This window comes from Triturus cristatus, chromosome 11 (genome assembly GCF_964204655.1).
Source record: "Triturus cristatus chromosome 11, aTriCri1.1, whole genome shotgun sequence".
NCBI lineage: Eukaryota > Metazoa > Chordata > Amphibia > Caudata > Salamandridae > Triturus > Triturus cristatus.
Genome location: NC_140594.1, coordinates 353658443 through 353673095, shown reverse-complemented (window position 1 = coordinate 353673095; position 14653 = coordinate 353658443). Strand labels below are relative to the sequence as shown.

General features: G+C 44.7%; 1 protein-coding gene across 1 annotated transcript in view; it reads right to left on the bottom strand.

Moving 5' to 3' along the window:
- Positions 1-2239: 2239 nt before the first annotated feature.
- The window catches only part of HSPB8 (heat shock protein family B (small) member 8), a 95269-nt gene continuing 82855 nt past the window's right edge, over positions 2240-14653 (bottom strand). The window contains exon 3 of the mRNA XM_085636432.1: positions 2240-2913. Coding sequence (XP_085492558.1) covers positions 2754-2913 — 160 coding nt within the window. The 3' untranslated portion in view covers positions 2240-2753. The remainder of the gene's footprint in view (positions 2914-14653) is intronic.

The following is a 14653-nucleotide window of genomic DNA, read 5'->3' as shown; positions in this document are numbered from 1 at the left end:
TGCATAGTCTGAATTGTCGCACTTGTAGCAGTGTAATGGATAGTAGTTGTGTAGGTACTGTCATTGGCAGAGCTGGCAGGGGCAATGGGTGGTACAAGCTGCAGTGAGTTCTGATGAGGGCCCTGGCACTTATTTTTTCACAAATGAAGCACTGCTGCCACTGTCCACAGATTCCTGGTACATCTTGAAACTCCTGCCACTAAAGGCCGGGCAGCACCGTCGCCGAATACAGTTCTCAAGTACCCTTACTGAAGCCCACTGAAGGGAAATGGAACCGATTTGGAACTTTGCTGGTAATAACTCTGGTAAAAACGCTTTTGCACTTGACAATAGAGGGGGATGAACCTTAGTAGAGTATTCCCTGATAACTGTACACAACATACAAGACCCTCAGTGAGTTACAGAGTAAGGAAGACACCAATTTCTGAAGATTTGTCTATGCCATAAATGGTGTTACATTTACTGCGCATATCACACAAATGATAATAAAAGTCTTACATATTTCTGTGAAAGAAGAACACCACTTGGATGGTATATTTTGTGAGTGATACATGTGCTGCTTGAACTACATAGCTACCCCCTCACTACCCTCCGTTAGTAAGACTTGACTGTTCAACTTTGCTACACCCTGTAAGTAAAAGCTTTAAGAGGAAGCACTTGGCAACTTAGGGGCATATTTACAAGGGCTTTATCGCCGCTTTTTTGGCTTAAAAAGCCAAAAAGCGGAGATAAAACTATCACCCTATTTACAAGAGGGTGCTAAGATGCCTAATCGCATGTTAGCACCCTTTTCCCAAAGCCTCCCTTTGCATCTCTAATGAGATGCAAAGTGGGCGTCACTGGGCGTACCCCGGATGGACTACCTTGCAAATATCGCTGATGTTCACATCGCGATATTTACAAGGCAGCCCACAGGATTTTAGCACATTTTAGTTTTTGTAGAAAACCGCTGTTTTCTCCATAAACTAACGTCTGCTAAAATCCTGAGTTAGCCATCCCTAACATAGGGGGTGGATTATGCTGATACGACCCTGTGGGTCGTATCAGCAAGATTATCGCCGTTTTGCAGGGAACATCGCTGGAAAACCAAAAGGGCGATAACCTCGCTATCTCTGGAATTTTTATCCCCCTGGGGAAACACGTTGTTAATAACGCGCTACCAGGGCGATATATTACAGAGATAGCCTGCAACAATATTATTATCGCTAAGCACGGCCAGCGATAATTATCGCTGGCCGTTGATAATATGCCCCTAAGTGAGCTCGCCGTAGCCCTTCTTTCCGGTATTTCCAAGGACAGCGCCAATATTCGTCAAAATGTTTGCCTAACTGCCTCTGATGTACACAGGCTCTGGAGAAATGACAGCGAAACAGATTATATGCTCTACCCCAAAACCCTATTGCCCTTATCAGTTGTTTCTCTGAAGAAAACTACCAATTTTAGCTGTAAGCCACTTTAGATGAACAACAGTTCAGATGTGGACTGACATCCAGGAAAAGGGGTTTGCCTGGAGGTACAAGGCCTAGAAGAGTACTGCTGGGCAGGGCCAAAGTTAGTCACATAACATGTGATCCTGATGTGTGACTATGGGTGTGTAAAATGTGTGTAATATGCTTTTGCATAACCGTGTAAAATTTCTGAAATATTATGCACATTTACACATAATGGCATGAAATGCATTCGGTGCTTTATTTTAGTGTGAAATACATCCTCAATTCTAATTTGGACGAGTACAAGAATTTCACATTATTAAAAGTAACACAAAAAAGAACAGCAGCTGGTGCTCCCGGGCACTATTGATAAATCTTTACCCCAAAAGGCACGTATAATTACTAGACACGTAAATAGTGTAATTTCTGGATTTTTGCATAAAAGGAGCAACACACTATTTCTGAAATTACACGAGATTACCCCAGAGTAAAAGAAATTCGTCCTTTGGTGTGTCCAGCGTCAGGAAATCTGATGTATTTGTAATCGTGCCTGCCTCTGGAGACAGTTAGAAGAGGGTCAGTGTCAGAGCTGCTTGGGGCCTGAGACCAGCCCAGCAGGGACAATACATGGCAGGTCCATGTTACATTACACAGTTGTGTTTATGAGACATTGCAATGATGAGAAAGCGCCAGCCCAGCCCAGCAGTAATGAATAGTGTTGCCCACGCTGCAGGATAAACTTTCTAGGCAGTGGGAGACCAGTCTTCTCAAACAAATGCAAACCTTACAAATTAACTCATAACATACCATATAAGACCAGTGTTTTATTTATACAGTAGACCTTGAAATATGGAAGTGGAACACTACAGCATTGTGCTCATGTTTAAACCAAGATACAGCATTCTGTTACAACAGCTTCGAAACAGTGAACAATTTGGAGAAAAACAAACGCCCCCAGAAATATGTTTTCGCTAAAAGCAGGTGAGCTGTTGCAGCTTAACAATAAGAAGACAAAAAAAAGATGTACAAAAAAGATGTACGCTCCTACGCTTTAAGTGGGGCTGGACTGGTTTTCCAATGTAAATTGAGGATTCCAGCCAGAGGGGGGGGGATGAAGACGTGCTAACCCCACTCCGCTGGCCCACAGCCCAGAAAGACGACAACTGTCCCATGGTGTGATCACAGCAGCTGGTATTTTGTACGTAAAAGAAGGTGGACGCCATCCACCTGACGAGACATTCACAACATGAAGTGTACCAATCCGCTGAGCTGGGGCAATGGCAAGTGGAGTCCAGGACGAATAAGAAGCCTGGAAGCAGAAATCTAGGAGACAATAGTTTCTTGGCTGTCCAATGGTAGCTCAAAGCTGTAGCCGTCGTTACTGTGCTGGTAGTAGGGCGGGACCAGAGGTGCCTCAATGATCAGCAAGCCCTCTGGAGACAAGGAAGCGAAGACTGTCAGGGGGTCCACCTCAGATGGGAGTCTAAAAACACAAGAAAAGAAAGTAGAATAGAGATCAGTCATTGTGATCGGGCTCCAAGACTTTTCATTCCATGTTCTTCATCCCTTCTCATTCAACAACTTTTTCAATTTCTTCTTTTGGGCTACCCAGTCTCATTCACTCATCCACTCATTACAATTCTCCTTGGCAGGCCATTGTAAAATGTGTCTTTATTTCCTTTTCATTAATCAATTGATTCTCAATCTCACTTGCTTCTGATTTCTGCTATGATCCTGCTCTGAATCTTTAGTTGATTAATCATTCCAGATTTTTCTATGATCCTGTTATGGTGATAGCTCTATCCAGCATGTTTCTTAGCTTGCCTACTTGGATGTATTTCAGTGTTTTGTTAAGTGATTCAAACCTTGTTCTTTAAAGTGATATATGTCCCCCTCAGAAGCAGACACTGCTGCCTCGTAACCTCACTCATCTTTACAGACCATTTACCTTTATAACATCAATTCTCCAAATGGATTAAAAGTTCTAATTATTTTAATGTAATTGCCAGTAATCCAATGCTCCTGGCTGTCCCTGTAGGCTGGTGAGTCAGAACAGAGTGAAAGCTAGTAAAGACACTTCTCTTTGAAACTTAGTGAGGAAATGTTGGAGAGTATGACAATTTAGAAAGTTATGCCTGATGACAACTGTCACCAGGGTCCTATGATGCTCATGACGTTGTTGAGGCCTGCTGACATGAAATGATGGATGCAGAGATCAGGAAGCGGTAATCCCTATTCTTGAAAGCAGGTGACACTGGGGCATTTTGGAAGTAAATTTACACAAAGGAGAAAGACATGATCCATGAGCACTGCTTAACCAAATTGCCAGGTGGAGCGGGGGAGACATCACACACCATTACACCAAATTACCATCACAGAATTCACCCTTTGTCCCACCCATAGCCCTTCATCATCTTCCTATTTGCTGTTGAGGGACGAATGGAAGGATACAATCAGAAACTAGACAAAGAAAACAAGGCTTTCGGAGCTCTGTTAACTTTCTCGTCCTGCTGCTGCCTACATGACTTGTGAGACCAAGGGTAGCAAGTGTAGTGTCGGTGGTACCGCAGAACAAGGTAGGGATTGCAGCTGCTGCCCCTGGCTGCCACGACTGGACATCTATGGTTGTTCCTAAGATACAAGGGGAGAAGAGACTATCACCTGGGTTAGACATTGCAAGTCCTTCTTTAAAAAGGTAAAGTTCTTGGCTACAAAACGACAGCTATTCGTATCTTCTTGAAATGTTCAATGAACTATCTACGGTGCTTTGAACAAGTACAGTACATGAATCGCTCATATGCAAGATGAGGGTACGGATCCTAAGGATGCTCTTCCTGGCTAATCCTTAGAGATGAGATGACCTGCAGAGGGTTATGTCTTCTTCAGAGCTGGACCTTCAGCTAATGCCTGGGTGAAATGGCTGGATGGAAATATCCTGAGAGGATAAGGGCTACTTGCTTGGAAGTTTATTAGGGCGAACTCACGGACTTGACTGATACTTTGAATCAGCAGAAACCACACAGATAAAGAGTATAGATTTTAAACACCTCCCGAAAACTAAGAGAACAATTATCTTTTGATTGTAGCACATAATTTGGGTTAAGTCAACTGTGTTGCGAAACAATAATAGCAGACCTTCTTCTGGCTCTTGTATTTAAGATAGACACGCCTGACAGCTTCAAGATCATTTATGGTAGACAGTGATTTGGGCTAGGTTTTGTGGGATTGCATACATTTAGATTTGAGGGATTTCATTTCAGGATCATCACTTTTATTTGCATGCTTTGAAGCTTATATGTTGGTGCAGTCCAGTATGACAGATATATGGCCTGGGGGACTGTTGTGTCCAAAACCTTTACTTAACCCTTCAGGTTACATGGAAGGAGCACTTGTGGATGTACGAGGATGGTTGAGGGAGCCTGGGCTTATAGGTGCTGTAGGACCAAACAGAATACTACAACAGTGACACAATGCAATTATACAGTAAAACACACCGTTTTGAACTGTGTCCTAAATATCAACAAGGGTGGTTGAGAGCGCAGGTGCAGTGGTATGGAATACTACAACCTAACCGCGGTAATAGAATAAGCTCTAGATCCCACTTGTGCCCTGTCAGTAGCTGAATGAACTTGAGTTTTTTCTTCTACGAGGATGACGGAGGGAGGAGAGAATTTATAGTCTAGAGAAGTGGGAGAATAAGGGCCTGATTTAGGTCTGCCAAAATATACATCTCATTATGTCGTATGGGATTTATTTTTCGGCAGATATGATATCCGTCACCGTTGTGATGGAGTAATTCATCTTACGAGATCTAAATCAGGCACTAAGAGTAAATTGCTTAGGCTTCTTAGATGAATTCTAAATTACCTGGGCTGTCAATAAGCATTTGTATCTCTTAGCTACTGTGTGATTATGGAGTAGATGCTGCAAACCACTGTGGATATGCACTTGAATATTATAGTGCTTTCTGTGCGTTTCTTAAAATGTATCTGTTTTTCTCTTTTTCCCTACCTTGTCCTCTCTCTTTTCTACACGTTGGTTGGTTGATGTAGGTTTGCTCTCCACTTTTACCCTGTCCAAACAAAAATCTGGTCAGAGTGTAGATGGGCTAGATGGCTTTGTGTCCAGGGAACAAGTGGTGTGTGTGGTGGGAGGAGGGCAGTGGAGGAAGGGATCCTGTACTACCGCACAGGACATGATGTGATAAAGAAACAAAAATATGAAGAAATGCTTGAGCTAACGGTCTGAAATCAGTGCAGCTGCCTCCAGATCACGTTAATCATAATTTCTGTGCGATTTCAGATAGGGTCAAAACCAGGCAGACCAGCCCAACCAAAGAGAAAAGGGGCAATCTGGCCTAAACTGCTAGGTCAGACTACATCAATGCAAGACAATACAACAATGACCATTATCAGCGAGGTCCAGCTTGAGTGTCTAGACACCACGTCAAGCAAAGAGTCCACGTCTGGACAAACCCATTCCGATTATCAAGATGAACCAGCCAACCAGGGCTTTCCGTGAGCCTTGCTGGTTGCCTGTGAGCGTTAGCTCCTGTCCCTGGTGTATACATGCGTTGCAGCACTGCTAATTTAGGCAGTGGGGAATCAATGCACATCTCTAGAACTATATTACACTCCTGATATTGCACTCTCACACAGCCCAGACTCTCAACACCTCTGTATGATCATGAGTCAGTGATGTCAGAAGTCTGCCTTGAAGTCCATCCAGCCCATTGGCTTTGTTTAAACTCTATTTTCTCTCTGCAAAATCCATGTATCATTGTGCGCTGCCTTTGGGTGACATTGCTCTCTTTCTCGCCATACAATTACAAGGCACTGGACAAAGAGTGTATCTTGGTCACAGGAGTGCACTGAAAATGTCAGAGAACACGACCAACGGAAACACACGCTCCTTTGTTGAGACCACCAAGTCCAGTTTCAATGATCCCCACCAGAGAGAGCGGATGGGATCTAGTAGCTGGATGGAAGGACCCTCTGATGTTCTTAAAGGAGCAGGGAAATATCAAGGGATCGCGTTTGGAGATCGGAACCTGATGTTTGCCATTAAGCACAGCGGGCATGGGAGTGTCATTGGAACATATCACGGGGAAACTGTTCTGCATGGTGGCTTTTTGTACCTGCCCTAGTAATTACAAATCAGAAACACACGTGTGTTATTCACTGTAACTGTGGCCTTGCTAGGCATTAAGAGTCTGGGCTGGTGCTCAAAGCTATCCTGGGCCCATCACAGAACTTTAACACAAAGTGAATTACAAACTACTCTTCTTAGGCACTCGCCTATCAGTAGCAATGCAGCTAGTCATCAATATTGAAGCAGGCGCTGTGGCACTGGGATACAGGGGCTCGCTGGCCCACTTCATCTGAGTTAATAGCTGGTTTCCGCTACTAAACCAAAAGTAGGGGGTCCAATTTCCTAGCTTTGATTTGGGCCCAACACGCACTTGCTATGCCACTGATTGCAGAAGAGGACTCCAAGGATTACTCAAGGACGTGATGAAGGTAAGACACTCAGAACTCATAAAACATGACTCCATAAGGCTAACGCTTCTGACAGTCATTTACTTTGTCTAAAGAAAACTACTTTACTACACCATGATCTACATACTACATCTAAAAGGAGAATGAATAATGAAAACCATAGCTCTCTAGCTTTTTGTCTGGACGGAGAAAGAACCCCAAGTCCTAATAGAATGCTTAGGCTCCAAGACGAAGTCTAAGAACAATGTTCTATCACTGGTGCAGTCCCACTTGCAGAACCCATGTGCTGCCTGCATGAGGCACCTGTCACCAATAGCTTTGATGGGGATGTTTTACTGTGTCCTTGAATGCATGGCCCGTCCGTCAAAACTACAGAGCTCAATCTCCGCAGTGCCTTGGATGCAGTGGATGTCACCCACAGCCAACCAACCAGTTTAGGTGATTTCGCTTCAAATCTCCAAACCTCTTGGAGACTTGAAGCAAGTCAGCTGTATAACTTATCCTCTGTAGAGTCCCACCCAATGGGGCGCTGGAGTGCCCAATCAATTTGCAGCAGAACACAGTCACTGAAGGAGGGGAACATAGGAGAGCACCATCCAGTGCCTTAGAACAGGGGCAAAGTCCATGGGAGTCCATGAGCCCAAGCAAGGGGGCAGTGAAGCACCTGATAAATAAACTTCAGCGGCAGGCAGTTTAAATGGTTCTTAATGGCCCTTCACGACTTTGATCTTTGACTTTCAGGTCTCAGGATAGAAGGAAAAGTTAATAAACAACACTGCATGAAAGAAGGTACCGTGCCACGGTACACGACGTTTACAATGAAACTTTTTTTCCGCAGGGAATCACAACGCGGTCGTTACAACGACCGCTTTGTGATTCCGCATACCATTACTCCGCAAGTTGGAACAACGACTTGCGGAGGGGGGGGGGAGGTGTTGGATTTAAAATCCAACAAATTCCCTACTGTCCGCACAGGCTGGAGTAGGAATAGTAAATTATACTATTCCAACATCCAGCGCCCACCCTCCGCAAGTCGTTGTTCCGACTTGCGGAGTAATGGTATGCGGAATCACAACGCGGTCGTTGTAACGACCGCGTTGTGATTCCCTGCAGAAAATAAGAATGCGGGATAAGGAGGCATATTCCCGTGCCACAGCTGTGGGATGGGCAGCAAAGAGTGACAATCAAATCTAGCATGATTAGAAAAAGAGAAGGTATTTAAAAAAATTAGAAGAAAAAAGTGAGAGGCAAATGAAATATGTGTGAAAGAAGGAAAATCAAGAATGCAAAGGGGGAGATTAAAATGGAAGTAAAAAAGAAAGCAGGATGAACTCAAGGCTGCAAGTCACAAAAGAAAAGAAAAAATGGAAGAAAGATTTAAATGAGAAAAGAGAAGGAACGAAAGGAAGAAATCTTTTCTCAGGGGAGCAATTTCAGTAGACCTACCTAGAAAGTATCAGAAAGGCATGCTTCTCTCACTCATGTGGATTGATATGATTGAAAGTAGGGAGCATTTTAGTTTTCTAGCTACTCCGTTGAGCCCGAGATTACAAAGGTGGGGAACTGCATAAGAAAACGGGTACACTGCACTGGGCAGATTTTAGTTTGCAGAACTATATCTAAGATACCACCAGTCGCGCTGAAGTGTTATGGCACTGGGCGCCCACAGGTCTCAGCCACCACTAATGCCAGGACAGCAGCTTCAACAAAGATGGAAGTGGAGAGAGGAACTGGGGATTCAAATCAGTATATCTTCACAAATATACAACTGTGGTACACCTCCTTCCTTCGTCAATGAGAATATCTCGAACCAAGTACTGGTGACAATGACGAGTAAGAACCTTGAGAGCTGGCCAATCCTCCCTATCGCAAACTTCAAAATATTGTGGACTTTCCTAATCAGATGTGGCATGATCATCTCATGCCAGGGACCTGAAGGAAAAGAGCCTCTCCTGGGCTAGGGCTAACTGGCCCAGAGAGAGTTTTACTTGGCTTTTGTGACTGAAAGGGCCATGCCTCGTGAGACAAATATTGCAAAGTATTTGTTTAGGATTGTGAAGCAGGGAACATACAGCAAGCCCTGTATTAAGAAATCAGAGCACGAGGCAAAAAAGGAAACACACTACACGAATCCTCCAAACTGAACACCGAAGAAGAATAACTGAGCTGTGATGGACAGAAAAAAACCTAGTCTGTGAAAATAGGGAGTGGAAGAAAGTAAAGGAAGGAAGAAAACAGAAATAAAGGAGGAGGGAGAGAAAGAAATACAAGGGAAGCGAATGACAAAAAAGAGAAAAATTTAAGAAATACAAATTAAAGTAAGAAACAAAGAATTAAATATATAAAGAGAATAACGGGAAAAAGATATAATGAATGGAAAAGGAAAAATAAAAAAAGTATAATGAAATTAAGAAACAATGGGTTAGGAGGGGTAGAGAGAAATAAACAGAGAGAAAATGGTGTGGTGAGTACTTAATGTACGTGCGACAGTGAAAGCGAGATATGGTACAGGAGAAAGGAATATATGGTTTATAAACAGGGCAAAAATAAAGAAAGACAGATTGTGTGGGTTGTGTGAGAGAGCAGGCAGATTGAGAGAAATGCGCCGAGGAGCGGTTAAAATGACAGAGAACAACAGTATGAGGTGTCTCACTGAAGCCAAGTCTCGTACGTCATCGCTTATAAAAGTAAACAACCAGAGAAGACGCCGCAGTTAGCAGCCTATATTTTACAATAGTGTTTATTTTATGGGAAGGGTTGTACACACCCGTCAACTATCTGACATTTATTTTGGCAGAAGGAACAGTCTCCTCTTGAGCAAATAATCTTCAGTCAGGAACACAGGCTTTCTGTGCCCGAGTACAGTCTGAGGCGGTGGTTAGAGGCTGAAGCGAACTAAAAGGACATCACGGAGTACTTCAGAATGCTCAGGCGATGTGCCGTCAACTTTCCACCAATCACGCTGTCTCCTTCCCACCAATCACGTTGACTCAACTGTGAATGGCCATGCGTCGCGTCTCTTTCTACAGATCTCTTAAGCCTCACTGCTCCATCGTGGGCAGGTCATGCAGTTGAGGAAAGTTTTTTGACTTCTGGGACTTGTAGTCTTGGTTTCAGGGACTGAGATACCGTTGATGCAGCTGGTGCAATGCGCAGGGGTCCAGGCTGCCCTGCACCAGATGATGCTATTTTAGAGGCTGCCTGTTTTGATTTTTTTTTTTTTTTTAAATACACAGTGCATGCCATGAGCTTGGTTGACTTTGCTTTTATAGGGAAGGGGTGTGGAGGGAGGAGAGGATAAAGGAACAATAAAGAAGAGAGAGGAAAGGGGTGAAAGAAAAGGCGATAGTGAGATAAGGGGAGCAGGGCAGGAAAAGTTGACAGAATGAGAGAAGGAAATAGCGGAGAGCGGGGTGGAGACAATGAGGTGAGAAAGAAAGACGAGTAGAATGAGGAACTTGGAGGCCCGTAAATTACATCAGTGAAGTGACTCCAGGGGCCAGATGTGTGACAGACACACTCAGGGCCGGACTGGCAGTAGAGGGCATTGGGCATTTCCCCGGTAGGCCGCGAGGGTGGGGGACGGTTTTGGGCCCAAATTCAAGGCCGTTTTTGTTATGGGGAGCCGGCAATATCGGCTCCCTGTAACAAAATCGGCCGAAACCGGCCATAGTAAACAGCTCAGCCGCACCCCCTGGGTCCGGCCGAGCAGTTTGCCAGGGCCATTTACGGATCCCAGTCCGGCCCTGGACACACTGCACCTCATAGTAGTATTTAACTACCGCTAGGGTGTCCAGTTTCACTGCTTGCACTAGGGCGCATTACCCCCCCCCCCAAGCTACGTCCCTACCCTCTGGGTGCTGCGTGAGGTCTGTCTTGTGTATTGTTGAGTGGCGGCTGGCATGTAAGAAGGGAGGTAAGGCGACAAAAATAAAAAATTTGTAAACAAAAAATCATTCCACTTACCTTCCTGGTGCAACATCCTCCTCGCTCGGGTCTTCTATCCAGGCAGGCTCCAGGAAACTGCAGTAACCAATCCTGGCGCTTCTCTCATGCTGCATGAGAGCAGCACCAGGATTGGAGGGAGCAGCATTTCTCCACTCCCAAGGACACTGGAGCCCTATGCTGTCTAGAACCCAGCTGTCTAAGACAGCTCATCATAAGACGGACGGCCAAAAAGACATGCACACTTTAAACTTAAAGTGCCCTACCTATCACTGCTTTCTGCTGCTGCCTGACTGTCAGCAGCAGAAAGCAGAAGCCCCGCCTCCGTCCTGACGCTCGGCTCTGGGCGGGGTTTTGAAAAATAAAATGTTAATAAAATAACTTAATTACCATTTCATTTTTCCATCTCTGGGGGGCATTTTTTTAGTGGGGCGACGCTCCTCCACCTTAATGGGGGAGCCACCCCTGGTGTTGTTGTGTATGCAGAGACGTACGTGTGTTGGACTGGACGTTCTTTCTGGCGTTTTGGAAAACTTCGAAACTAAGGGCTAGTGGCTTATCAAGGTCCTGGTCTTCTTGCTTATACTGCTCCGTGATACAGGGCGTTTGATTCCAAAACGAAGGTTTGATACAACTGTGTTGCGCTGGATTGAATTTGACTACTTTTGGACGACAAATACACCAGCATGTGGCTGCTACATGTTCTATCGATTACCATATAGTTAAGCCTTAAATAAGGGACCAAGCAATGGATATACAGGTTCCCCCGGGTTGGGTGTCAAACATTATTAGTGACCTGAAGCTACATTTTGAGCAATTGATTGATGCCCAGACAAAACAAATCTTGAGTAGGCTGGATAAAGTTGTTTCGCTAGTAAAGCTAAAGGGGGGGGGGGGGAAGTAATATGCTCTCATCTTCCCTGACCAGTATTCCGGCCAGTGACACATTGAGCACAAAGTTATCATCAGCACAAAGGGACAAACCTAGTGAAGCTGAGTTATCAAAAAAGAACTCGCCCTCCACTTTACTAGATAACCCTGTAGCACGGCCCTCTAGTGGTAACATAAGACCACCATCATTGCCCATTCCTAATCCTCCACCCACTGCTAGAACAAATAAAGACCCCACTCAGAACACAACATCTGCTAACATCAGAGAAGTACCTTATACCAAATCAGGTAACAAGGGGTTATGCTTAAATTTACCCCCAGAAGCGGCCCCCTATGTCATCATCCTCACAGGGGTTACAGAGCTAAAACTCGGCCAAATAGAGCTGCATGACGAGCTTAAAAATAAAGTCACGCATTGGCTGAATACAAATAGGCCATTGCCAAGGGATGAACAGGTGGAAATTTTGCATGTAAGAAGGGCTAGGTGGATTGGGAACAGGGCAAAAAACAAAGCAGGTGATTGTGTGGTGATACCTTTTCGGGACCGCAGAACAGTAGATTACATATTAAGTTGGGGCTCGGCAGTCGCTGGAAGCAGTATTAGTTCCTCACCCCTATGGTTTTTTTATGCCAATGAATCAAGTCCCCTGTCTAGGAATTGGGCAATCCAAGGCAGAGAGGAGTGTTATCAGAACAGCAAGGATGTCTATGGCATAAAGTCATATGCTCCATCAAGGAATCAAGGTGGACTAGCCCTGTCAAATAGGTTTGATCCCCTCATGTTTATGGAGGAGTGGGATTGACTGCAAGGGGTGGAAGGTCAAGTTGAGCAAACTGCCCAGGAGCTGACTTTTGATCAATACCCCCCTACAGTCAAAGACCAAGACCATTCTAAACGGAGCAAGCCGAGTTCTAGTCACTTGAGTGGGGAGAGGTTTTTGGACAATATCATCGCAACTAAATGTATATTGGATAACTTGGTGGGGAGCCAAGTAGGCTCGCAGGAGAAAAAGGTTACCGAGTTGGAAGCACAGGTGTCCTCTCAATTACAACATGTACAAGTTGCCCAAATTGAGTCTGTATCAAATAAAGCTAATATTGAAGTAACGGCTCCCTCTCCCAACACCCATACAGGCCCACTAGGAATGGAATGGCAAGAGGGGATTGAAATGGTTTCATGGAATATTGCGGGGTTAGCTTCCAAATTCCATAACCAGGAGTGGAGACAGTACGTTAGTAGATTCCGTGTAATTTGATTACAGGAAACCTGGGTGGTGGACCATAATCCCTTTCATCTTGCTGGGTATAAGTGTTTTTTTGTGCCAGCACGGAAAATGGCTCTGGGAAGACCAATGGGAGGGCTAATTACAGACGTGGACCTACAGTTAGAAGGAGTGTGGACTGACCTGAAGTGGAACTCAGCTAATATACAAGCCATTGGGTTTGAAGTGAGGAAGATGAACATTGTTTTGAAGATTAATGTATACAATGCCATTGCAGGGACTGGGAAGAGCTTAATAATACAAGATTTAGATAATTTACTGACCGAAGAGCTAGCGCAGAGGAAGACAGTAGTGGCCCCGTATGTGATCCTAGAGGGTGACCTAAACTGTCACCTGTGCTCCAATTTAAGATGGACGGAGGGTGCCTGGACCGGTTGCACAGTGATAAAAGGCCCGCACTTCGAACATACCCCTGATGGGTCAGAGCTAGAGAGGGTTTTGAACAATCATGCACTTAGGAACACATTAGATCTGATGGGGCCTAAAGACGGTCATGAAGTTACCCCAACATTCAAGGGAAGAGGGTATTGCTCCATTATTGACTATATAGAAGTTTCTATCCCTTTTTGGGACTGGATAAATAAGGCTGGCATCGAATAGAGCATATTCCGTGACCACAATCCGTTAGTCTTGAGGATTAAGAATTGGGCCCCCTGTAACAATAAGAAAAGTGCTAAGGCAAACAGTACACTGAGGGCAATTGTTCAAGGGAGAAGGCTCAGATGGGCCAAGGTGGATGGGGACGCCTTCTACAGATCCTTAATGGAGGACGGTAAAGAAATGATTGGGGTGTGTTTAGATCCCTCATTGGAGGGACCTATGGTGGTCAAATCCTTTGAGGCGATGGCACACCTCATAGATGGCCTACTAAAATCCCCCGTGAAAGGATTAGTGAAATGCTCTGCTAGATGGTTTAATAGAGATTGCTCTAGGGCTCACAATGAACTGAAAGAAAGTTTTAAAAAAGTCCCTAGAGACAAGGTGCACATTGCACAATGTAGGTCAGCATACAAAAAAGCAATTAAATTAAGGAAACTGGCACTTCAATCACAGACATGGGAACATCTACGGGAGGCTGCAGACAGAAGAGATCCTAGGGCATTCTGGAAAAAAAAAAATAACCCTTGTTTTCAGGATGCGGTTGCTCCGGAAATTGGTACAACCATTCTCCCGGAGCAATGGTTTGATCATTTCAAAGTACTATATAACCATGCAAACGAGCAACCGAGGGGGGAGGGGGCAATCTGCCCATGGACGACAAATGTTGAATTTACGGTGGATGAACTGGTAGCGGGGATCAAGGGGCTGATGCAAAACAAAGCCCCAGGCCCGGACGGCATTCCTCCAGATCTCTACTTAAGTAAGGTTGACCTTTGGGCACCCATCCTCACAAGAGTAATAAACACGGCGGTCACCACAGGTATGCCAAGATCCTGGTCTGAAGCCATAATAGTTCCAATCTTTAAAAAGGGAAAAAAGGATGACCCTCGGTGTTACCGACCAATTTCTCTAATTGATGTAACGGCGAAAGTTTTGGGGAGAGTTGTCCTAAACCGCCTCTTAGACTGGGCTGATGAACACCATATAATTACAGACTTGCAATATG